Source organism: Channa argus, chromosome 19, assembly GCF_033026475.1.
Source record: "Channa argus isolate prfri chromosome 19, Channa argus male v1.0, whole genome shotgun sequence".
In the NCBI taxonomy this organism is placed as follows: Eukaryota; Metazoa; Chordata; class Actinopteri; order Anabantiformes; family Channidae; genus Channa; species Channa argus.
In genome coordinates, this window is record NC_090215.1 from 5048478 (window position 1) to 5075402 (window position 26925).

The 26925-nt window shown below is 38.9% G+C and overlaps 1 protein-coding gene across 6 annotated transcripts in view; it reads left to right on the forward strand.

Moving 5' to 3' along the window:
- slc12a7b (solute carrier family 12 member 7b) overlaps positions 1–25012 on the forward strand; it is a 56022-nt gene extending 31010 nt beyond the window's left edge. For 3 of the 6 annotated variants that reach the window (XM_067485697.1, XM_067485699.1, XM_067485702.1), the window contains exons 3-26: positions 269–400; positions 2375–2521; positions 5508–5562; positions 6123–6253; positions 6474–6715; positions 6912–7123; positions 7895–8062; positions 8145–8243; positions 8417–8474; positions 8956–9130; positions 9221–9339; positions 9489–9587; positions 10048–10167; positions 11125–11229; positions 11599–11767; positions 12179–12374; positions 12608–12777; positions 12981–13112; positions 13478–13585; positions 13938–14054; positions 16675–16850; positions 17608–17622; positions 18609–18742; positions 19521–25012. In XM_067485697.1, the coding sequence (XP_067341798.1) occupies positions 269–400; positions 2375–2521; positions 5508–5562; positions 6123–6253; positions 6474–6715; positions 6912–7123; positions 7895–8062; positions 8145–8243; positions 8417–8474; positions 8956–9130; positions 9221–9339; positions 9489–9587; positions 10048–10167; positions 11125–11229; positions 11599–11767; positions 12179–12374; positions 12608–12777; positions 12981–13112; positions 13478–13585; positions 13938–14054; positions 16675–16850; positions 17608–17622; positions 18609–18742; positions 19521–19612 (3171 nt within the window). In that variant the 3' untranslated portion in view covers positions 19613–25012. The remainder of the gene's footprint in view (positions 1–268; positions 401–2374; positions 2522–5507; positions 5563–6122; positions 6254–6473; positions 6716–6911; positions 7124–7894; positions 8063–8144; positions 8244–8416; positions 8475–8955; positions 9131–9220; positions 9340–9488; positions 9588–10047; positions 10168–11124; positions 11230–11598; positions 11768–12178; positions 12375–12607; positions 12778–12980; positions 13113–13477; positions 13586–13937; positions 14055–16674; positions 16851–17607; positions 17623–18608; positions 18743–19520) is intronic. The other 3 variants (XM_067485698.1, XM_067485700.1, XM_067485701.1) reach the window with 3 other exon arrangements.
- Positions 25013–26925: the final 1913 nt, after the last annotated feature.

The following is a 26925-nucleotide window of genomic DNA, read 5'->3' on the forward strand; positions in this document are numbered from 1 at the left end:
GTGCATGAGGCTGAAGCAGCCATGTTATTTTAAGATGCTTTGAACAGTTAGAGAGCTAAATATTGCACTTTTTATTTTGATCCTGGAATAGTTTTTCTTTGTTAGAATCATGTAACTAACCGACTAAAGGACAAATTAAAGTCTAAAAATTGTAAAAAAAAAAACAAAAAAACCCCGAATATTTGATATGTTGTATGTATTATAACTGGAAGGAGTTTTTATCCTTAAACAATAGAGTAATATTGCAGAATTGTTTTCCTTATTGCAGGAGGAGATGGACAGTAACCCCATGGTGTCATCTCTCCTCAATAAACTCGCAAACTACACCAATCTCTCCCAGGGCGCCCAGGAGCACGAAGAAGCTGATGATGATGAGGGGTCCAAGAAGAAGGCTGTTAAGGTAGAGCAGAGAGGCTTGTTACATATCCTATCTATATTGGAGGTTTCAAGTGCAGTTTAGGTACTGTGCTTTTTGGATAACCAAAAATAATAATCAGTGATAATCAATGCAGGCCTGCAGTTGCAGGTTTGTACCTTATTATCGTCTTCATAGTATTTTGTGTCTTTACTTAACTAATACTCATAATGCTTACTCTGAAATTGCAGCGTTCTTGTTTTTTGTGGGTTTATAATGACTAATAGCCTAAAGGCTGTACGAAGTGTGGTGAAGTGCATTAAAGACAGTAGAAAAGCATAGAGATGAATGGCTGGGCAGAACAGATGGATTTTCATGCTAGTGCTATGATCCTAAATCCCATATTGTAGCTTTAAATCTTGCTTAAACATTATTAAATATTATTACACTTTAGCTTAGTAAGGTTATGTTGATTGAACAAAATTTTTAATGTTTGAAATGGAAAGGGAAGCATACACCCTGGACAGGTTGCCAATTTATTTAAGGGGCTGCACAACCATTCACACCAAATAACCTAACATGCATGAATTGGATATGGACTGTGGGAAAAAACCGAAGTATCTGGAAGAAACTCGCACAAGCATGAGCAGAACATATAAAGTCTAAACAGAATGGCCGCAGCCAGCTAGTGGGCTCGAACCAAGGATCTTCTAGCTTTGAAGCGGCAACGCTAACCACTCCACCACCATATTGCATTCTTAAGAGTCAGCTTTATTTCAATAATGCTCCTGTTAGCAGTGGACAACAGAATCTGTAATTACAAAATAAAAAGCTGCCCTTAAGGTAGATTTAAAGGCTATAAAGCAGTGATGTTTATACTAAATACCAGTATGAACTATTATGTTCATATCATGAACTATTGATTTGTGAGTTGGGTCAGAGCACATGGGTCAAAGTCCATGATATAATGCAGTTATAAAAACAGTGGCAGTCCCGCAGCCCTGTGCTATCTTCTGTTTATCCTGTCAACACAATGTTGTGTGTTGCCCTCGTCCCACAGAGAGTTTATACACTTTCTCCTAAAGAAGCTTTTGATTCTTATGTTTTGGTAGTAGTACAAGTAGTAACAGTGCTGCCATGCAGCACATAGATGCTTCTGTAACCGCATCCTCAGTCCCATGCCAATTGCCCTTTTCGGTCCCCTTCATGGAAATAGGCCTCAGGCACCTCCCATTGGCTTTCTGGGACAGCTTGGTAAGAAATAAGTGGATGAAACTGTTGCCATTGTCTCTCCTCTTTGTCTGGACCAGTGGAACTAGTGATGTACAGTTGGAGATAGATGGATAGAAAAGTAGCTGGATCTTAGTTGGAGCTGATTATTTTAACATGTTACCGTTTTTTGCCAGGACAGTTTAATATATGCCTGTTGCTTGTTCTTGTTTACATGCTGTTGCGAAACTACTTTCTTACACGGACCCTAACCCTAACCCTTATGGGGTGGAAGGAATTGAAGGATTTTTAATACGTTTTGCCACTAGGCACTATAGAGTCAAAAGTAAATGTAAGTGTTCCATTTGTAATGTGAACTTATTTTAGTGAAAGATCCATGTTTTTAAGCACAGTCTCCACATTGCTAATAGCAGCAGTTTTTGCTTTGTAAGCACATTTCCCTGAGTATGTCTGCTGTCCTACCAAAGAGTTGGTTAAAGTAATACTTTGCCTAGGAACAACTATAATGTATTTTCTTTTAAAATGGGATCTCCATCACTTTTTTAGATAATAATACTACATGTATTGTGCATTGTGCAAATTATTGGATTTTTCATTTTTTTGTGATTATTTTTATTTAACCAAAAATACAACCCCTAGTTAAACTGTACCATCATAGTTAGTCCACTGTTTTGCGGAAAAGAGATTTTTGGCTCTAGATTTTATTTTTGTGGAATAATTCTTGACTGAATTGTCTCTTAACTTGTGTTCTCGCTCCTCTCCACTTTCTTCCCTTGCCCTCTTCTACAGAGCCCACAGATGGGGACCTTCATGGGTGTCTACCTCCCCTGCCTTCAAAATATTCTGGGGGTCATCCTGTTTTTGCGCCTTACTTGGATTGTCGGCACCGCCGGCATCTTGGAGTCACTGATTATCGTTGGCTTGTGCTGCTCATGTGTAAGTGCTCATCCACTGTGACTTAACTCTCTAATTAATTATATTTTACCCATTTTAGCTGGGAAAGTGAAAATTAAACAAAGGTTTAAAAGTGTAACTTTTTATGCATAGAAACAGCATTTCAGAGCTAGTCTGTTAAGGGTTGTGGGTTTTAAGTCATTTCGGACAGTGGCATCAATATTTTTTATAAGAGTGAGTGTGATTACTTACCCAGGTGTTAAATGATTTATGAATGCATTTGAACATGAATATGTCTGTGCGCTTAAGTGGTTTGATGACACTGAAGCGGAAGCTGATTCAAGGGCAGATGGGTGCAAAGGTTGGATTTGTGGCAGTAATAAGTGACTGGCAAGTTGACTCAGTGGCCGCTGAGCTCTCCTATATTTAGCTATTGTGACTATTCCTCTCCTATACACTGCTAGCTTCTAATTGCACTTGACGGCTTGATTTGTAATCCCCACATTTGCAAAGTGCACACTCACACTGGTAATATTTGCCAGTCCCTCAGTAGACAATGGATTACTTCAGTTTAATCAGGGAAAGTACAAAGAATAACCTCTATGTACTATCTCAGTTGATTGGTCGTTGCCTCGTCATGGAGGACATGACATGATCAATTTCAGTTACAGTACAACTGACAATGACAAAGTGGACACATTTTAGTATCAGTAACTGTTGCTACTTCACCAGTCAATAAAATGCTCAAGTACCCTGATAAAGGCCCTGTGCTGAAACCCATTGGTATAATAAAGAAGATTCTTCCATTAGTCAGCTGGAGATTCATTTTTTTCTCTAAACGTACAAATACTGCGATTTCTAAATACTCCATTACAAGTAAAACTTGCAGTTAAATTAGCTTTTGTTGGTGAAGTTTGAAAATCCTGTGAGTTCAGGGTCGCCACAGCAGATCAATTGAAGATTACATTTTTTTCCGTTCCCCTTGTAGCTGAAAGAGGAAATACTAAAACCCATAAATACCAAACACAATTTGTTGTATTTATTTAATTAATTACTCAGTTTCTAACTACATAGTGAAAATGATCAGAATAAAAGAAAAAGCCCTGTATAATTAATGTTAGGAAGAAATATTAGATTTCTTAAAAACAAGAAGCATGGGAATTCCATTTATATATTATAGTCTAGCTGAAGTGCGTTAGCAGGGTTTACCCTCCACTGCATCCCCTGTTACATAATCAGAGATTAATGTTCATTTTCACTGCTTAGACTGAATCTGACTCTGTTCTGATGGTTCCACATCTGCCACCGGCTTATAGGTCATATTTAGTGGTCTTTAGTCCCAACACCAGAGTAGTCTAAAAATAATCTAAAAGGAATTTAATCAATTTTGATTTAAAGCAGTTCTGGCTTACTGAGTTCAGAAAGTGAAACCGTTCATTGTCATCATTGTCACATCGCATCATTAATGTAGAGTCATACAGCAGTAATGATTACATCAGTAAAATGTAGGTCCTCGTTAGATTGCTAGCAGATTGTGTAGTCTAAATATGACTATTTGTATTTTAGACATTTCTGCTGGTTGATACATTCACTCTCTCATAAGTGAAGCACTGAAATCAAATGAAAAGACACTTTTAAGATAAAAACAAAGATCGTCAGGTCTGAAGAGCTCAAATAAGACCAGGCCTTACATAGTAATGACATACTCACTGTACAGAGAAACAGACAAAGAGAAAACACATGTACAGACACACACACAACCTTAAGTATGTACAGTATGTTCAGTGAGATACTCATTCTTTCAGTAGGCCAGAATACAGCGTACAGAATATTAATATCACATTATGATTGGGTCTGTTATTTGGGCTGTGTATTTCTCGGCCACATGTCTACAGTAGCTGCATTGTGTTTATAGGTCAGTGGCAGCACCTGGTTTTTAAATGTGTCCTCATCAGCACTATATTTACTGTATAACAAACATTAACACCTGGTTTCAGTTAATAGAGGTAGGAACCATATGAGTTGTTCTTTTTCCATGTTCATTATTGAATTATAAATTGATGTTACATTTTTTATGTAAAACAAAGTGTTTTATTTGGCATTAAACACAAGCCTATTATCATTATTGTGGAAGACTGTTTCTATTGACGTTTTAATGGATTATACTCTCAGCTAAATCCTTCAGTCCCTTTACTGAATGATTTTCAAAAATGTGTAAGGTGGCTGTAAAAAGGAGAAGTCATCAGTCCAAGTGACCTATGGCAAGTGTGAGCTGACTGAAGAGTTACCCATAAGGACATGACAGCCATTAGTGGTCAAATCCAAGCTGCTGTAGGCAATGGCATTAGGGTTTCAGAGGAAGAGGGAGGGAACGCTGTCAGGTAACTGGCTGTCCTCCAGCTTGTCTGCCACTTTTAACCAGACACCCTGCATAAAGCGCAAGTTCTATCTTGGTCATCGTGTCCTTGGTCCCCTTCTCCACTTCCTTCTCCTTTCTTTCTGTTCTTTCTCCTTCACACTTTTCCCCCCCTTTCTTTCTTGTCTTTGTCTCCTTTCTTTGCTTTGTATTTTTTGTTTGCCACCTCCCTTGCCCTTCTGCCCGTTCTGTCCTTTCCAGGCACTATTAGGTAACAGGCTGATGTAAATATCCTCAGCCCAAAATGACTGATTTCATGGAAATGCTCATATCCCTTACAGATCTTCAAGATTTAAAGCATAAACCCTTAAGAAGTAATTTTGCAGGCTAAATACCAGATTAACCTTCCCAAAGATCCTATTGTATGAAAACATAATTGCCATAAAGAATTGGTAGGTGTATAGCAGATCCCAAAGGAGGAAATTATTTTCAAATAGGGTTTAATTTGGAGATAATATTACAAATGCCCTTTAATATAGTATTTAGAGCCAAAACTGGGTATTAAATTTGCACATTTCAAGCAAACTTCTGTCCATCTAATTAATAGTATCTAACAAGAGTATCACTTGTTTTTCCCTGATGTTTTTGTCCTTTACTTGCCTCCCTCCACAGACCATGCTGACGGCCATATCCATGAGCGCAATCGCTACAAACGGGGTTGTGCCAGGTAGGATGCTTTGCTTTTTCATAGAAGATAAATTCTGGATAGAGGAGAAACTGTGATGCAACACAATGTTTTATGTCTTGTGACCATGAAATTAAAATATGTTTCATTGGATCAGGTGCTGTGGCTTCAGCAGACGTTTTACTCCCCATTGTCCTTTTCTGCTTGTTGCCAATTGCTGACAAACATCACTTTGTCTTGGTTTCAGTATATTAGAAAATGTTAGTCTTGGGGTTTTACCATGTCTTGAAAACAATGTTTCTTAATGCAAATACAGGTGAAAACTACAATATTTGCAAGTTCCTGAAATTTGGGCTTGGCAGAAGTTAAGATCCTGTTAGGAAGTGCCTGCACAACTGAATTGTTACAGTGCTTTGCATGTAACCCAGTGTCCTGGGTTTGACTCTAGCTGGGGACTTTTGCTGCATGTAATATCCCATGTCTTCACTCAGATTTCCTGTCTACTTTTCACTGGCAACTATCTAATAAAGACACAAATGCCAGCAAAAAGTCTGCATACTATTACTCATATAAATTATTCCCACTGTTCTTTTTCTCCCCAGCTGGAGGCTCCTACTACATGATTTCCAGATCTTTGGGTCCAGAGTTTGGTGGGGCTGTAGGTCTCTGCTTCTACTTGGGGACAACCTTTGCTGGGTCTATGTACATCCTGGGTACTATAGAGATTCTACTGGTGAGTGACACTACATTGTGCCTGAAATTCAATTTCAGGGCCTTCTGTTCTGGTCATTAACCTTAAACAATTACTGCCAAAATGTGAAAGTGCTGGGGAGAAAACTAAGACGCTAAATGCGCAACTGAAACTACCGGTATAAACTTTTTGGCTTCTTACTGAAGGTGACGTGTATTTTTTTTTCTTTCTCTCTTGTTTTGTCTTGTCTTCTGCATTTCAGACCTACATTGTGCCTAAAGCTGCCATCTTCGTAACAGAGAGAAAGGAGGATGAGATGAATGCCATGCTAAATAACATGCGTGTTTATGGCTCATGCTGCCTAGCAATGATGGCTGTGGTCGTTTTTGTAGGAGTGAAATATGTCAACAAGCTAGCTTTAGTCTTTCTGGCCTGTGTCATTCTCTCTATCCTTGCCATCTACGCTGGAGTCATCAAGACCATCTTTGAGCCACCAGATTTTCCGTGAGTCCAGTTTGCAGTTCTCCAGTTCCCTGGATACGGTCAGACATGTGTCAGCCATGATCATAGCATTTTAGCCTGCAGTCATACTGTGACTTTTAATTGTTATTAAAATATACTATAAACATATTTTAGTAATATGAAACAGCAAATTCAGCGCATTAGTGGTATGTAATTTTCTCTTCTTTTCTTCACACAGTGTTTGCATGTTGGGGAATCGCACTCTGCAGAATAACGACTTTGATAAGTGTCTTAAGACAGAAGTTATAGACAACGTGACAGTCACTACCAAGCTATGGAAGCTGTTCTGCTCTGGGCCTGATTTTAATGCCACTTGCAACGAATTTTTCGTCAACAACAATCTCACAGAGATTCAGGGCATACCTGGACTGACCAGTGGAGTCATTTCAGGTTGGAACCCTGGTTTTGTAGCAGCATATGCATATGGTGAAATATAAAAAAACAAACAAAAACGCCACTCTGACCTATTCAGAAGACTGAAACTCAAACTTTGAAAATATGTGTTAAGATTGATCTCTCAAAAAGACTTCACACAATCAGGAACTGCAATATTTTAAACACAACTCAGAATATTTTCCCTGTTATGTAACTGTGGGCCAATCATTACTCGTCTCAAATTCCTGACATATTTCTAGTGAAATAACTGGGGCCCAGATGTGAAAGTGCTAAATAGTTGAATTCATGATTATTTTATCGCTTCTGCTTTCTCTGTTTTTGATGAAATTGTGTCACTTAAATGGCTTTGCTTAAAAATATTTTCAACATCTTTTTAAGAAATCCCGTCTCCTGAGACACTATTGGGAGACTGTCACCTTTTTCAGTCTCTAATTTGTAGTAGATTTAATTTTAAAAGGATGTGCATCAATCTACACTTAATAATACAGAATGAAAAAAGGACATGTTTTTGCAACTTTTAAAAAAATTAAAAAACTGAAATCTTTTATTCGCGATGTATTTTGCTTCAGTATAGGTGACATGTTGAATTATTAAGTAATCTGATATTTATCATACAGTTAAAAAGGTGACTAGTTTAACTTGGCCATGCATATTGTGATATTTTAAAGACATCAGATTACTCTGTTAAAACCTGCTTAGCTGCTGCATGGTACAATTTGTGACCTTTTTTGTTTGAACTCTAATTACTCTGTCTCTCTTTTGCAGAAAATATGTGGTCAGAGTATGGCCCCCTGGGTATGTTGGTAGAACACAAGACATTATCGTCTTTTGGGGGAAGTGACCCTGCCAAGGACATCCACTTGCCATATGTAGTCAATGATATTATGACCTTCTTCACACTGCTGGTCGGCATCTACTTCCCCTCTGTCACTGGTGAGACAGCAATTAAAGTGACCATTTTATGTACTTGTGTACCACAACATTGCTCATAGAGTTGTTGTTGTTGGTGTTTTAGGTATAATGGCTGGTTCAAACCGGTCAGGTGACTTGAGGGATGCCCAAAAGTCCATTCCCATTGGAACCATCATGGCTATTGCTACCACCTCCATCATCTGTATCCTTTTACCTTTTATAAGACATTAAAAAAAACTAGTGGTGTGGCTAAGTTAGTTAACTAGCAGTAGTATATAGATAATGCTGTGGATATTGTGTGTGCTGTTTTTAAATCTTCTTAAACAATGTGATATAGAAATTCTTGAGTTTACTCTCCTTAACAGTCCCTACCAGACATCAGCTGTGTAGTATTATTTGGTGCCTGCATTGAGGGTGTTTTGCTTCGAGACAAGTAAGAGTTTCACACAGAGCACATATTGTGCTGTGGATTTATTTTCCTCGGTTCATTAGTGTTTATAGAAACAGGACAGGTTTGGATAGGTAGGAGTCAGACCTGTGTGTGTGTGTGTGTGTGTGTGTGTGTGTGTGTGTGTGTGTGTGTGTGTGTGTGTGTGTGCGTGTGTTCATAGTAGTGAAGGAACATGTCACGCAGTCTCTTACTGGTATGTTTTAATAGTGTTTAGTAGCAATGTCCTTATGCTGATCCTAAAGCTTGGTGGACCGAGGACCAAAACGCTGTAAATCAGGCTTTGGATACATTCACAGTACTTTGTAATAGGTCGACTAAGAAATGACTTTTTTCAAGGAATTGTTTTAACAATAACAACAAAACAAATGCCAGTAGACTTCAAGTAACTAAAATTAACTATTTGAAATTCTGTAGATTACTTGTCAATGCTAAAAAAAACATATATCATTGTTTTTTATTGTAGATTTGGTGATTCGGTTAAAGGGAACCTTGTCATTGGCACATTATCTTGGCCCTCACCGTGGGTTATTGTGATCGGTTCGTTCTTCTCCTGCTGTGGAGCGGGGCTGCAGAGTTTGACCGGTGCCCCACGCCTGCTACAGGCAATCGCACGAGATGGCATTGTGCCTTTCTTACAGGTCAGTCGCACACAGGCAACTCAAATACAGTCAAAACAGTCTTCTCAGATGTCCATCCTCAGTGATTACACTCGACTGTGCACGTGTTAGGTGTTTGGTCATGGGAAAGCTAACGGAGAACCCACCTGGGCTCTGCTGTTGACTGCTGGGATCTGTGAGATCGGCATCCTCATCGCCTCCCTGGACTCTGTGGCTCCTATCCTCTCTATGTCAGTATCTGTTTGGATAGTATTACTATGCTCTCTTTTCATAAAATCAGATCGCCAGATAAAGCTTATGATCCCCTCTGTATTTCTCAAAGTGGAGATTTAGATTTAAGTAAGTTGTATTTCTTGGCTTATCGTCCCACCTCCTACAGGTTTTTCCTCATGTGTTACCTGTTTGTGAACCTCGCCTGTGCTGTTCAGACCCTGCTGCGAACACCCAACTGGAGACCACGCTTCAAATACTACCATTGGTAGGTGTATTAGACTGTCTTTTTAAAAGTATGGTGCCTCTTCAATATGCTCCATAATTACTTTCATAATATAAGTTCCTGAGGTTAATTTAAGGAAGTTTTAACAGTTTGACAGCTTTATTTAACCTGTCATGGATCACACTGACTGACTGACTGTATGAAAATTTTAGGACACATGCCAGAAATTACACAAACCCGACAAACACCCCAGACATACCTGTTTAATATGGTTAGTGAGATGATTACCTTTATTGAGATTAGTTCCACAATGGAGGGTGAGGACAAAACAGGACACTGCTATTGTTAGCAGTGAATTACATTCATTCATTTTAATTTAGTTTCAGGTCTAAGCTTCTCATTTCATTAAGACATGAATGTGCAGACAACCTGAAACAGTTCAGTTCTAAAACATTGATGGGTATGTAGTTAATGGACTGAATTTGTGTATTCTGTCCTACAGGGCTCTGTCCTTTCTGGGAATGAGCTTGTGTCTTGCACTCATGTTCATCTCCTCCTGGTACTATGCTATTGTTGCCATGGTCATCGCTGGCTGCATCTACAAATACATTGAATACAGAGGGTAAGAATGGTAACATGAACTTGTTAGGTTCAGAAGTGTTTAAGGTGTAGAGAAGGTGTGTAGTTAGACAAGGAAATTCCATTGACAGAGAAGGAAAAATGAGAAGCCTCAAAAAGAGAGTGACGCCAAGACATCTTCTTTCATATAACATTTGTTAGGCATGCTGCTAACATTTGGTTTAGTAGCCAAACATTTTAGGGATCATTATTTTGTAGTTTTTCAATAGTTTTTTTCTCTGCCACAATAGGTGCGTTACTGCCACAGACACTTAGCAAGGTGAAACAAGATTTGACCTCCTTGGTTCTGTTTTTGTTTTCACTGCATTAATCCTGTGCTGGTGACAAGTCCTGTGTTTTGGGCCATGCTAAATTTCAGCCCCCTCTTAAGTCCCCTACCCCCTCAGTAAGAACCTACCCTGTGCTGTCTTGTGGCGTCTTCACTTGTCATTGGTTAAAGGCTCAAGCTGTCTCCTTTAAGCATTAACATAACGAGAACAGTGTGAAAACACATGCACACATTGGTGTAAACACAACAATCACACGAGAAGAGGGAAACAAACCAGAACTGATCCCCGTATTAAATTCAGGTGATGAGAAACAAGAGGACGCTTCAGGTTATGGTTCAGTACAGTTTCTGCTGTAGAAACCCACTTTTTTTTAAGAAAGTGGGTAACAGTATACACATTCATGGTGCGGAAGAGTATAATCTTGCACTGTATGTTGTGGTACTGAGAATGGGTTCTATTGATGAGTCACTGTAGTACTCTGAGCCTTTTCAGGTTATACCATATGAGCAAACACACACAATGTTGTCACAACTTTAAAAAGTTCAGGTGTGAACACAACATATGTAAAACTGGCTGGTAAAGTCCAATCACTGGCATTTTGTTGTATCATTGTGTGTCTTGTTTTGTTTTTATCTCGTGTTGTCTCATCATCAATCGTGTGTTGGCTTTAGGGCAGAGAAGGAGTGGGGTGATGGCATCCGTGGCCTGTCTCTTAATGCAGCACGCTACGCTCTCATTCGCCTTGAGGAGGCTCCACCACACACTAAGAACTGGAGGTAAATTGTGTTTCTGTGTGTATTTCACACAGCTATGGTTACTGCTGACACAGTGTCCCCTGTCCCTGTTGGAGTATACAAAGGAAAGACAGGAATAGACAAAGTGGGTAAATATGATAAATCATCTGCTTCAACTTTATCTGAAAGAAAGGCTTGAAAGCCAAACCATATTTAACCCTGGGCTGGCAAACAGCTTGTACGATAGACCAAACCACCATTCAATTCAAACTTGATCTTCTTTCTATTTTGTCACATTCTCTAGTTCCTGCATGAGATCAAGCTCTGTTATCACCTTGCAACGAAATGAAATCTAACCCAGTCCTTCCATTTCTTTTTTTTTTCTCTTCTTTTGTTTTTCGATGTGATCAGGCCTCAGTTGTTGGTGCTCCTGAACATAGACTCAGATCAAGCAGTCAAACACCCTCGTCTGTTGTCCTTCTGCACTCAGCTAAAGGCAGGGAAGGGCCTGACAATAGTAGGAAATGTTTTAGAGGGAACTTACCTCACTAAAGACGCAGAGGCCAAGAAGGCTGAGCAGGTATGTTGAAAGTTTAGCCAGAAATTATAGTTGTAGCTGTTCATAAAATACCAAATGGGTTTCCTGTTGGCTTTTTTATGATTTGTTAAAAATCCATAGTTAAACAGCAGTTAAACAACAACAGTATTTAAAGTTGACTCCACAAGCAAATGTATTGTGTCAAATGAGATTTGTGCTCTAGGACAAGCAGATTACCTCTGCCACCTACTGGCTAAATTAAAAAAAGTAAGTTTTAATATAATTTTTTGTGCATATGGTGAATTCTCAGCTATACTGACTGTTGGATTCACTGGCCTTGTTCAGACCCATCAGTAAACATTTTATAATTAGTCAGTAAATCAGTTGTAAGTTTAATTTTTTGTAAAAGTAAATGTATCAGTTTTACTTAGTTTTCTCCCACACTTTATTCAGAACATCAAGTCTGCCATGTCTGCAGAACGGACCAAGGGTTTCTGTCACGTTGTGGTGTCTTCAAACCTCAGAGATGGTGTCTCCCACCTCATCCAGTCTGCGGGGCTGGGAGGCATGAAGCACAATACAGTCTTAATGGCCTGGCCTGGGACCTGGAAGCAGTCAAATGATCCACAGTCGTGGAGGAATTTTATAGGTAATGAGGTGAAGACAGCTTAGAATAAATAGGAGGAGATAGAAATCGGTAGAACATTTTGGACAATTAATGCAAGTTAACTGAGAACAGAAAAATATGTAGAAGGAATAAATCTGTGATTTATTTAATTTATTGTCATTCCACTCTGAAGGCCACTGCTCACATATATAGCAGATATTGATTCATTAGGCAGTGTCCCATAGACAAACTCCTCTCCCTCTCTATCCACCCAGAGACGGTGCGGGAAACCACATCAGCGCATCAGGCCTTACTTGTAGCTAAGAACGTGGACAGTTTCCCCACCAACCAGGACCGCCTGAGTGAGGGCACCATTGATGTGTGGTGGGTGGTTCATGATGGAGGCATGCTGATGCTGCTACCCTTTCTGCTGCGACAACACAAGGTCGGTGTGTGTTTAGGTTGTATCTATCTCTGCAACATCCCTAATCCCTTCAAATGATGCTTCATGTTTTCCCCCCTTTTTCCTTTTACATTCACCCCGTTTACACTATTGTCTGTCTCAGTCATGTTCCACTCATATTGGTCATTCTCCTAATCATCAATCCATCCATCCGGCCCTGACTGCCCTGTTTTTTTGCCATCCAGGTATGGAGAAAATGTAAGATGCGTATCTTCACTGTAGCTCAGATGGATGACAACAGCATCCAAATGAAGAAAGATCTCCAGATGTTCCTTTACCACCTGCGTCTAAATGCAGAGGTGGAAGTAGTGGAGATGGTAAGACTCCTTTAGACAGAATAAGTGTGCTGGCTATCTTCCCATTCACTTGTGCATTGGGGTGGTTACTCATTTTGCAAAGTCTAAAGAGTTTTACTGCATTATGCTGCATTAATGTGGTGGTGGGAGCATTTAATTACAGGTTGTCTGCCAAACACTGTCCCATTCAGCTGTGTTATTAAACTGTGTTGTCAGAGTCAATGACAGAAAAGTTAGAAATAAAAGAAACACAAAGTGCTATGGAGACAACAGGTTTGCAAGTTGGATTGCTGCTCACTACAGCAGATGCTTTTACTGCGCAAGCTTCTTTCCAGCTCAGCATTGTATTGATTCACTGACTGATGTGTCTGTTCTTCTCTCTGCAGCATGATAATGACATATCAGCTTTCACCTATGAGAAGACGCTCGTGATGGAACAGAGGTCTCAGATGCTCAAACAGATGCATCTGTCCAGGACTGAGAGGGAGAGAGAGGTAATGCACATGCAAACCTGCACTCGCAGCCCCTTTATCACTAATTATCTCTAGTTGTATTCTAATTTAACACTAATTACATGGTATTATTAGCCCCTAACCATCTTCAACAAAATGCCTTTTATTGTGTTTTATAATTTTTTTTTCTTAACATTGTATTTGTATTTGTATTTGTCTGCTTATTACTTCATATGGAAACAAGCCATTTAGGCTCTTAACATAAATAACCCATTACATAGTTGAATGACAACAGCGTTTCAGCCGAATTTGGCCAACCACTGCATTATATAACATTTGGCCCCTTTCCCTGTTCATTTGCCACTGCCTTTCTGGGCCGCACCACACCGCTCAGATTCAGAGTATCACTGATGAATCACGTAGCTCAATCCGAAGGAAGAACCCAGGTGCTGACCAGAGCACAAACGTCAGCCGGCAGTCCTCACCGATGGAGGACACGCAGGAGGACGAGGTAGTGAAATCTAATTACCCACCTTCCCCCATTATTAGACACAGCAGCCTGTCTTCACAAAGCTGAATCTTTGGATAACAATGGTCACGTGTCATTTAATCTCTTTATAGCGAATTTCACTATTATCATGGATTAAGATCTGGACTCTGAAAATCAAATTTTAGTCCCCATTTTTACCAAAGGACAAACATGGATGTGCAAGTTTTGTTACATAGTAATTATTTTATTCTGCTATTAGTGAGGATAAACACTGACCTTTGAAATGAGTGAAATGAGTAGGAAGAGTTTAATTTGTAGTTTGGTAATTGAGAAGTGTATTGAGAACTGATTTTATTGCCGCTCTAATTAGTCACTCTAATTTTTGATTGGTATTAAAATACCAATCAAAAAGAAACTTCAGAACATTTTATCAAGATGGAGTGTAAGTACATCATGCCACACTCCTGTAGGAACAAATTTCCACAGTTTCATTAAGGGCCATGCCTCAAGTGTGCGTTGAGCCCCCCCAAAAAATAAATACAGAAGTGGACTGGATAATCTGTTAAGCTTTCAGACCTTCCCAGTCTGGGCTGTATTTGTGTCAGTAGCCCCTTTGTCTACGTCACTGCTTAACAGCCTTGAGAATAGCCCATAAGAGAAGCTGGTTCATAAATTGACAGATAGCATGCATCCTGTACATCTGACATTTAAAACATAAATCCAGATTGGCCCAACAGTAGTGCTACTGTATAGTCATTAAGACCGTCTTTGTGAAAACCAGCCTGCCACGCCCCAGATTGCAGCCCAGCCTCCCATTACCTTAATCCCATCTCATCCCTACTCCCAAAAAAACATGTGAGTTAAGAGAGTGGACAGTTTTGTCCCAGAAGACACGAAACTGTGCATGACTTTGGCTCAATGACAAAATCTTCCGCATTGTCTTGGCACTCTCAGACCGACACGTCAGGTGTTTAAAGATCTGAGTGTAATCTGATCTTAAAGCATCTGAAGTCTGTGATGTCCTGCTGCTGTACGGAGAATTAACTATCTTGTTCCAGGTAACAAACATCCCATTATCTGAAAATAGCAAATGTAATTTCAGTTTTTTTTATTTTGTGTTGTGTAATGGCTGGAAAACCCTTGATCCCTAATTAACTGCTAATTATTATTCTAACTATTTTTATGACAATTTGTTAAGCTTTTGCAGACTTTGAGAGTCGGACAAACCTCCTCCCCACTTAGTTCCAGAGTGTGTGTGTATGTGTGTGCATGATGTACTATTACTATAACTAAGTGCTATTAAGATAAATGGAGATGACATATTTTTTTAAGTCGTCTTTGCACTTAGCATCTCCCTGGTTCCATTATTAGATACCTAATGGGATTTATTCATTAGCTTTAGGATTGTTGCAGATAATAGGCTAATATGATTTTTGAAGCCTAAATAATATTGCCAGAAGTAAAAACCTATTGTTAGGGTATAACCACCACTAAACTTCCAATTTGTAATCTTATTTCACGCATTTAATTAAAAACCCATCATAAAAACACATACAATTTGGAACATGTCTCATTCTTACTATCAGGTGCTATTAGCACATATAAAGTTTTAAAGAAATACCATCAGGATTAGGCCCAAAACAACCTGTTAGTAATGGCCATTAGCCTCATTGAGCTTTCACTACTTTCTGGCCCACTCCCACTCCCAACTCTCATTTTTTACCCCTCCCCTGTGTTGTTGACTTGAGTTGTACCTTAAAACAAGTTTGAAATATCATCAGAGGCCAATACTGTCATCTCCTTCTTTTTATTACGCTTAATCATCACCATGCCATTTATTGGTATGTTGTCACTTCCAACCCTTCTGTCACCTTTAAGAGTGTCCATATTGTACATATCTTTACAACATAATAAATCTATAATTTATTCTTAACATTTAGCTGTGGTTGTATAACTGTGGGTGGACATTGTACTGTGTTACAGACATGAATTTAAGGAAACAAGGTTTTTGTCAAACCTGTTGAAATAAAGTAATTTTTTATTTCGGTTATGCCGCGTTGTATTATTCCTGCAATCCTCCTTGAATTACAGGCTTACAGACTTTATAGTCGTTTAGAAACCTTTTTTGTGAAATGTTTGAAAGCCCTGTATGCAGTTTGACATCCTAATATACTCCACCACCACCTCAGCTATGTGTATGTCCGCTGACTCTAGTGTTTTTTATGTCTTGTGATGCCCAGTAAATTTGTTCTCTTTATAGTTCATGTGCATTGTTGTAATTGTTATACTGATTTGTATCATTCCCGTTGTTGTCCAGCAAAGTTTTAACCAAACTGTCAAAAGAAAGGTGTTTCTTTTTTATTTGGTCCCACTTTACATGGTTGCTTCCTCACTGGCCCATCTTTTAATCTCTGCACTATTTTATTAACAGTACCTCTGTTTTTGGTTTCTTACTCCTCTTCCACCTCAATTATTGTTCCTATTTTTCTCCATGAATGCTAATCTTTGTTACACTACCCTTCTTTTCCTTTTTCATTCCTTCTTTAAATCTGTTGATTTAGTTTTATCACCTCTTTCCCACAAAATGTCTCCTGGTTGAAATACCACCAAACCTCTCCTGATTTTTGTCCGTCCTTTTAAGGCCCAACTCATCCATGACAGGAACACGGCATCTCACGCTACGATAAATGACAAGGCTGACACCGGGCTTGACCGGGTTCACATGACCTGGACCAAGGATAAGCTCTTCACAGAGCGTAATCGCAACCGCGAGTGCAATGCCAACGTTGCTGTGCGAGACTTGTTTAACATGAAACCGTAAGTATACATTTGTTTCAAAAAAGGAAAGGAGAATAAGAAGTTTAATATTTGCTCTATAGATCTGTAACTTTAAGATAAGTACATTCTTCAGTTAGAGAACTCTCAAGTCTATTATATGTATATATACTGAAAAGGTGGTGATATCTAATATGCTGTAATTGCATGTGCCTGGTGAGAGACATTTGCACCATTGTGAATTGATATTTAGTTAAAATAAATATTTTGTAAACATTGACACATCACATACTGACAATACTTCAGGATGGTGCCAAGGCCTCGGTGCAGCAGAAAAGCATGTATAGTTGTAGTAGTAGCAGTAGCAGCAGATTGAGTCTGACAGGGTGAAATGGGACAAGTGTGCGCATGGTGTGTGCATTCAGGCTGTACTTGGTGTGTGTGTGTGCGCATGTGTGTACACGTCCAGCCATTTCAGTCTCGGTGCATGGCCAGGCCACTAACACGTTTTCATCCCATACTGTCCACACTGTCGATCGGTGGACTTTATCAGCTGTCAATTTATATTGGCTTTTAATGTTCAAATCAGCACATTGCAAAATCAGTGAAGAGGAAGAGGTGGGGGCCGCTTTTTTTCCCCAAAAAACACCACCATACACATCAAACGGCCCGGTGTTATTTTATGGATTTTACTTCTGTCACCTTTGGGTGTCACAACAACCTGTGTGGGACAGTTGGAAGCTGACTTGGAAGCATCTAAACCTGTATCTGTTGTTCTGTCCCATTTTCCTCCTTCTAGAGAGTGGGAGAGCCTGTAAGTCGCATTCTCTTTGCCTTAGGCCGTACTGTGTGTATTCTGCTTTGTTCAGTGTGCTTCTGTGCTCTGTGTTTATCTGCTTGGTCAAAAAGCTTCTTTTACTTGCATGTAATATATCTCACATTGTTTGCATGTATAAGCAAATTTCTGCTTCTCCTCAAGTTATTTTACAGTGATTAGCGAATACAAAGTGTTAATTTGGCCAGATGTTAAAATAGTATTTTTATTTTTTTAATTTCTTTTTTTCTAGTAGAATGAAAAGCAGAATTTTGTGAAATAGTTTTTATCTTCAGCATCATTTAGCTTCTGGCAGTTGATGTCACGTGTTTCTGATCTTGTGATCTAATATTTGCGAGTCTGATGATCAAGAGGCAGCATTTAAAGAGATTGATGCTTGCTTTTGGCAGTGGTAACTATTAAATAATGTAAGTTGCAATTGGCCGTAACAAAGAGTAATAAAAGGACATCATGTTAGGTATGATATGCATATCTTCTTTATCTTTGAATGCTGCCTCAATACGCTTCAGTCCCTTAACCTTACCTTCATGCTTGGCACTAATGTAGTATGCTTTAACTGAAACACCACTTTTCTCCTTGACAAACTGTTACTGATAAATGTGATTGAATGTTACAGTCACTTCTCCAGAAAACTGTATATTACTGAAGTTAAATGTCATAGAAGAGTCGGTAAACTATGCCGTTACATTGCTTGTTTCCATCTTACCCACATGTTGCCACATTTCATGTGAATGTCAGTTTAGGACACCAACAGCGTTCTCACTGGAGCTGGATACATGTCACTTAGACTTGGATTACTTAGATCAAAATCTCTACCGACCCCTGGACCCCTGGTCTTAATAGGTTTTTGAATGATTTTAGCTCATTTTTTGAATGACTAAAGAAGGCCTAGGAATGACATTTTGTCTGCTTTAGTTTGGTTAACAATGTTGACTTTTCTCACCGTGGAAATCTCTTGAAATTAGGAACCAGTCTAATGTTCGCCGGATGCATACAGCGGTTAAACTGAACGAGGTGGTGGTCAACAAGTCACAGGGAGCTCACCTGGTTCTTCTTAACATGCCTGGACCACCAAGGAACCGTGGAGGGGATGAAAACTGTATCCTGAACTACTACCAAAAGAGAATATTATAGACTTTAGTGTCATTGCACAAAAGGGAGGGTACAGTGGAATTGTAGGTATTCTGCCCAACAACAGTGCACTGTAAAACATTTAATTCAACACAATTCAATCAGGCAAACAACATTAAATATAAAATACAATAAATATACACAGTTAAAAGAAGAAAATCCAAAATACAATAAACATACAATCTTAAAGAAAATAAATACTATGAGCATAAAAGTAAAATGGTCCAATACGCACTTCAGTAGAACCTAAAACCTACCGAAGTGCGTAGTGCACATTGTATTGAGGTAGAGGATAGGTTTCCTTGGCAGTGGTGACATGAGTGTGTGATTTTTGGGTAGGGGTCAGTGGCTAATAGCAGAAGAAGAAGCTGCTGTTTAGTTTGGTGTGAGAATTGACTGACCTGAAGCACCGAACAGAGGACAACAGGTCAAACAGGTGATAGGTGGGATGTGAAGGGTCACCAGTGATGGCCTTAAGTTTACTGTATCATCCAGGGAGGGCAGAGGGCAGGCCATAATTTTATGATCGGTTTCATTAACCCTCTGAACAGCCTTCCTCTCCTCTGGTGTGAAGCCTGCACACCAAACCCTCAGAGAGTCCAAGTAATTTGAATTTTGATGTTACTGAATGTGTGCAGGTCACCAATGATAAAATGAGGTTTGAGAGGTGGGATGTAATGTGTGGTGTACAGTAATCTGATGTCCTGCTCTCAGTTTGTGTTATACCTTGACAGCTGTCTTCTCAGACATGGAGTTCCTGGAGGTTCTCCTGGAGGGTCTGAACCGGGTCCTTTTGGTGCGAGGTGGAGGCCAGGAAGTCATCACCATCTACTCTTAAGAAGGAAATAAAACATCTCATGCCACACCTTGTGCTCATGGGCTATTGCCATAGATTCCGGTCTCTGGGCATTTTAGGGGGAAGACGTTTATGTGGGTTTTTAGAAAGGACGGGGGGTTGAAGATGGGACCACTTGTGATTGACAGATGATCGGTAGAACCTCAGGATGAAGGAAACAAGTTGGCATTGAATCATTTGAATAAGCGAGTAAGCACAGTGTGTCCTCACTGGGCCACAGAACCCCTGCACATGGAAAATAGAGAATAGAAACATTTCATGTTTTTCTTTTAAACTCTGAACATGTGTTTTGTTCTGTTACAATTTCATATTCTTTCCCTCTTGTGTTTCTGTTGTCTCATTACTGGCACTTACAGTGTAAAGAAGAAGTGAATGTGTACTGTTAAACAACCTTGTAGTCTTTAGGTGGTGCGGTGTACTCAACTCTAAGAGCTGCAAAGACGTTTGCTGGAGATGAGAAAAAAGATGGCAAGTCATACGATAGATGTGAACTCAATTGTGCAAAAAGGTAGAAACCCTTCAACACACTATTGCAAGAAGCCTACGCATTATTACATACACTGAACTTTTTATATCAAATACATTTAGATGATCTGTATGATCTGCTTCACCATTTGCTACTTAACGGTTCTCAGCAACAGGTTTTCAGTGTGATCTTCTCTGTAGAAGCTGCTAAAACATCATGGTTAGGGTATAGACCTGAGTGTGGGCACATGCCTGGAAGTTTGCGTAGTTGTAAAGATGTTGCTTTGTGAGGGTTTGTCCCAGGAGGATGCTGAACGTAGCCCATATGTTGGTCACCTTCTGTTACGTGGAGGAGGAATCTTTCAAATGTTAGTATTTAAGAAGACGATGCTGTTATGTTAGTAGGGATTTAGCCATAGGTAAGATACTATAATGTAACATATTACATGCACATGTGTATTTATCTGCAGTCTGCTGTAGTGCTCAGTTGAGAATACTACTATTAGAATTTTTTTCAAATTGAGCGCTGTTTGACAGCGTACAGTAGCTCAGCAAATTAGTGGATTGACTAGTTGGTTTGCACAATAAATATTAAATTTGCCTTCAGAATGGTTGGCATTTAACAAAGCATACTTTTTAAAATGTAAAAGCACACATTGACAGTACTGTTGACTTTGCACTAATGATCAACGAGCACTTAGATTATGGTGGACACTCACTTTAATCGCCTAGAATGATGCTTTTTGTTGGTTACTACAGTCAAGGAAAAAAGGACAGATGGCAGTTCCACAGTTTTTAATGCTCAAGTTTCAATGTTTTTATAATATTTTACCAAGAGTCACAGTCTAAATAGATGAATTGTTATTTTAAAATGAGCATGTGTAGGAGGAAAAGTGCCAAATCATTCTAAAAGAAACTGTGGAAGTGTTACTAGTGCTTGGCCTGGCTTGGGCATACTGTAGTACTGCCTTTTACACTGACACTCTTTCATCTTTGGAAACCCTGAAAATGAAAAGCACAGATCATCATTGTGTCTGCTCTCATTCTTTTAAAATTCTGCAAATCTATGATGTAGAAATTATAGCAGTTTCCAGGGCATTTCAAAACATTCGAACATAGTCTGAATGCTGCAGAAAGACTACAGGGGAAAGAAGGAAAAGCGATTTCCCCCCTTCCACGTGTTCCTCCACAGTTTCTTTTCAAAATTAGCTGTGCAGTATTTTTTAAAGCAGAAAGTCTTGTTCTCCTGCATTTCTATGTGGGGTGATGTGAACTTCTGTTAGTTATGCAATGTCTGTGTTTTGTTCAGTTGTTGATGTATGTTCCTGTAACTGTGTAGTTTTGGTCTCTGTAGGGTTTGAGTATAACACATTTTCTGTTACTTTCAGTGTTCATTTTCTGTGTGATTTGTCTTTATTTGTTGGTTTGAATGCAAGGAGGCAAAGAGGGGATTTATGTGTGAAGGTGACAGCAGTTGTTAAGTTTGCACAACACACAGGACTGAAGACCCCTCATGATGCAGTGGTACTCTGGTTTAAAATAATTATGAGTCGCTTTTTGAAGTTCAAACTATTTTAGGTTACTTGTTCAGTTCTAGACTTTAGCCACAAAAGACAAACAACTATATATGTATATATATATATATATAAACATGAAATTGTCTAGTCCATTGAATTGATAAACAGATAAATTACCAAAATGTTTTTGTTCCTTTCAGTTTGGTCACTGAGCTAAATATCAACCGTTTTGCATAAGGGAAATATAAAATATATTAAACCTTATACAGAAGATGCTACGTGAAAACAAGTTCCTGGGGGTGAATGGGACTGTATGTGTGTTTCACAGCACTAATGTTTGAGGTAACTGGAGAGCGTTATCTACCTCAAGGTCTCACTAAGGCTCAGCTGAAGAAATCTAAACATGTTCAATCACATTTCTTTCAGAGTAATGTTACATGTGGATTCAAGAAAGGAAACATGATGTCTCTGCTGTGTGAGAGAGCCAGCAGAAGAGTGTGTGTGAGTGTGTGTGTGTGTGTGTGTATGTGTGTGTGTATCACCTAATCATATTGTGAGGTTAGGGCTGTACATTTACAGCTCACAGGCCTCACAGGCTGGAACAGCAAGTTACCGTTGGACACATAAAGGAAGTAGCCCTGTAAATTGTATTTGTGCCTCTCTGAGTAATTATTAAAAGTGCTGAAATAAACCAAAACTGGACTTTGTCCTGATTGTAGTCACACGTTGATTCACCATATACTTCAAGAAACTAAGCGATTTCATTATCAGTTCACGATTTACATATTGCGTATTATGGGGCGACTGTGCATCCATAACTTCTAACTCTAAAAAAGAAGCACATGGCAAAGATGAAAGTATCAGTTTTGCACAAAAATTGTGTTTCCGGTAAAATGGTGGTTTTGACAAAGCAAATGTATCATGGTTCAAAAATACACTTACACATATATATTACACAATAAGAGAGATATTTGACTTTCAGGTGAAATTTATAGAAAATGTAAAAAGTTCATGCTACAGTGACATTATATCATGAAAGTAGGGCCTTTAAGTAGAAGCCTGCACTGGTCATTTCTTCATCTCAAACAGTTTATTGAAACAAAAGCTAAAAACAGTGGTGGGTGTACCACAACATAAACAGTCAGTGTTTCAATAACTTGTCAGCTGTTAGGTGTCTTGGTCTCGTGATGTCAGAATGTGAACAGCATGATGAGGGAGGAATGTTTATATACAAATGGTCATTAAATCACCTTGTAGTGGTCGAATCCCATTTAGATTTTTTCGGTTAATCGCGTTGTTAGAGAACAGGATTTTACGCAATAAGTACAGAAACTCTGAACAGATGGGCATGTGCATTCAAAAGTTTAGAGGTCAAGTGTAATTTACCATAGTATAAAACCGTGAAGATTAACCTGAGTGTCTAAATCAGGGCTCATGGCTGTTTCTGGATTATATTAAGGTTCCACAGCTTCTCTCTGCACACTAATGCCAACATGCACACTGAGTCACTCGTAATTTCCAGCAGCCTAAAGCCATATAGGTATTTTATTTTGGTATTTTCAGCGTCCTCAACCATGTCCACTGTTCATATCCCAGGATAAAACTTGATTTTACTGATTTACAAAATGTAATACAAGACTAGTTGAGCAACATACAAGTGAGGTACAAACAAGATAACTAAAATGCTACTTACACATGAAAACATCAGCAATTATAATACAACTATATAATCTGAATAACACATTATAATTGAAAAATTAATTTGAGACCATAAAGCACTTTTAATTTCAATTTTAAGAAGGACTCTATTCTAGTTTTTGCATTTTTTTGGTAATAATTTTTCAACATCATGAAATCAAGCTCTTCATAGTAGCATGAGATTGAAAGTGAACCAATAATGGTCCATCTTCCCAGTATACAGTTAAAGGAGCACAAACATTTGACATAAGGGAGCGTTAAGTACTGGACAGGAAGTTGGCTTAGTTATGAGTTTTCATAAGGAGTGTGATTATTTAACAGTTGAATTTTAAAGTAAAGAGAGAGAGGGAGGAATAAAGGTAGCGCAGGATCTTTTGTTCAGTGTCATAGAAGAAAAAAGTAGTTTGAACAGTGCTGATATTTGATGAGATGTCATCACCATGTAAATCACTACATCAATGTCTCAGAATGTTGTCTTGTTGGTTACCAACACTAACACTGGAAGGTGTTAGCTGAGGGCAGATATGTGTCTCTTCTCCCTCTTCTCTACTGTTGACAGCCTGTATTAGGGAATGTTGTGCACAGTGCAGTTAGTTAGTGGAAGCCATGTGATCCCAGTGAGCTCAGCTTGATTAAAAAGGGTCTTGGGGAGCTCCTGTATCATCATTAGTGATCTAAGGGGCTGATTGTTGATCCAAGATGCCCCCTGGTGGATTTCACCAATTGACTGAGTCGATAAGAAAACTTGCTGGTTTGGTCTTTACACTTCATGTGGAGGAGCAGTAAAGTTCAAGCAGTGCTGGATGAAGTACTTACAAACTGTTGTTAGGTGGAAATTATTTTGTTATTTTCAAGACTCCAGCTTATTCTACTAAAGTCACTGACCATTTATCAACAATATCAGATGTTACTGTGGCCCACACTTTGTAAATGGTCACTTATATAGTGCTTTTATCCAAAGTGCTTTACAATGTTGCTTGTCATTCAGCCATTAACACACACAAACACTCACACCCTGAAATCTCTACTTAGGTAAAAGTAAGTAAGCATATTATTTATGTTTTACTTAAAGTATTAAAAGCAAAATTACTTGACTATTTTTTTGTTTTTGTCTTTTCTTTAGACCAGTCCTGCTTCATGTTTAAGGGGGAGATTAACTAATTAATGGTAATAGACAAAATTCATGGGTTAAAGATCTGATGCTTTCTTTAGTTTTATTTCTAAACTACTTCAGGAAGCCAAAGAATAAAATTACTACATACCAGCTCAATTTGTGTACTGCCCATATGTCAAATAGATCTTTTAAATAAGACCATGGAAGGACAAAAATAAAAAAATGGTTTATTATAAATTGTAGTGGAGTAAAAAAGTATTCGCTCACCATCCAAATAAATGAATTCAGGTGCACAAAGCAAGGTGCATAAAGACATGGATGATTGAGTTTGGTGTGGAAGAACTTGACTGGCCTGCACAGAGTCCTGACCTCAACCCGATAGAAACCTTTGGGATGAATTAGAGTGAAGACTGCGAGCACTGTGTATTATGTATTTCATAAACAAACTTCCCAGAAGAGTTGAAGCTGTTATAGCTGCAAAGGGTGGGCCGACGTCATATTAAACCCTATGGATTAAGAATGGGATGCCACTAAAGTTCATATGGGTCTAAAGGCAGGTGAGCCAATACTTTTGGCAATATAGTGTATTTTGGAATACAGAATTTCTCTGTTACATTTAAAGTGAAATAACTCTTAAACAAAACAGTGAGGATGAGTAATTAGTTGACAGCTTTGGAGCTACGTAAGCTTTTATTAGACAACAACTCTGCTCCTTACTCAAATCTAATATGCAAAAAAAAAACTAGGAAGTAATGTACATTTTCTGTAGCAGACCCATAGCATCAGTGCTGGGCAATGAGGCAGTTTTAGTCTAGTGGCCAGAACAGGTGGCAAACACTGGCCCAAAAAGAATCATCGGAAAAGGAGCAATTGTACCATAGTGATGATGGTCTTAACATCATGGAGTACAAGGGTCAGCATGGCCACGTCCTGATAGGTTGTTAAAATTATAGTGACTCATCAGCCTTATTTATTTCATTACTCATATTATATCCATCTGGTGGTTTTAATGATCTGGCTGATCGGTGTATATTTACACTAATGCTTCTATACTTTTACTTAAAGTTTCCAATACAAGACTTTCCCTTCTAACAGCATGTACCAATGCTTTGGTAATAATTCTTTGACCCTGGTAGAAGATATGAGTATCTCTACAACATCAAAAAGATCAGACCCCACCGCTCTGAATATGCATCGCAGCTCATTGTGCAGCCACAAATCATATTTCCTCTCGAGTAATGCACTGCCCAGCTGATGGGGCTACGAGCCCCATGACTCGTAAGTCGCTTTGATAAAAGCATTTGCCAAACGAATAAGTGTAAATGTAATGACAAGAGTGAGGTATTGATACTTCACTAAATGATGTGAGTACTTCCACCAATGTATTGTTGCCTCCTTTTCACTTTAGGTTGAGTTTTGGCTCTAACATGACCCACGTGACTTTAATAGCCGGTGCCATTAATTCCTTGTGGTGTTGTCATGTTAGTAGATGTGATAGTCTACTGCAGTAAAACATCACCAGTTAGAATAGAGTGAAAAATAAAGAAAGGGACTTTTCCAGCAGACACTTTACCATTTACCATTAGCTCATTTTGAATTTGAAGGCAGCAACACATCTCAAAAAAGGACTATTGTATAACATCCCCTTTTATTCTAACAACTGTCTGTAAATTTTGACACTTAAAAGTGAGGACACCAGTTGCTGGAGTTTTAGGAGTGGAGGAGTTGCCTATGGCTTGCTCCAGGGGGAATTGTTGGGTTCTCTTTATATATCTTTATAATCTTGACTTTATTCTGTAAAGTGCCCTGAGATGACTTTGTTGTGAATTGGCGCTATATAAATAAAGTTGAATTGAATTGAATTGAATTGAATGTTGTCCCATTCTTGTTTGATACAACATTCTAGCTGCTCAACAGTTCTGGGCCTTTGTTGCCTGAGTTTTCATTTATAATGCACCAGATGTTTCCTAATGTGAAAGGTCTGGACTGCCGACAGGCCAGTTCAGCACCCGGACTCTTCTCCTGCAAAGCCATGCTGTTGTGATGGATGCAGCATGTGGTTTTACATTGTCTTGCTGAAATCTTCAAGGTCTTCCCTGAAAGAGACATTGTCTGGATGGGAGCATATGTTGCTCTAAAGCCTCTATGTACTTTTCAGCATTGATGGAGCCTTTCGAGATGTATAAACTGCCCACAACATAGGCACTAATGTCCCCGATTCCATCAGAGATGAAGGCTTTTGAAATGTCTGCTGAAAACAAGCAGGATTGTCTCTCTCCTCTTTAGTCCTCAGAACAGGGTGTCCATGGTTGCCAAAAACAATTTAAAATTTTGATTCTGACCAAAGAACAGTTTTCCATTTTGCCTCAGACCATTTTAAATGAGCTTTGGCCCAGAGAGAACATGGTGGCGTTTCTGGATCGTGTTCACATCTGGCTTCTTTTTTTCATGATACAGCTTTAACAGCTTGAACTGTGTTCACAGACAGTGATTTCTGGAAG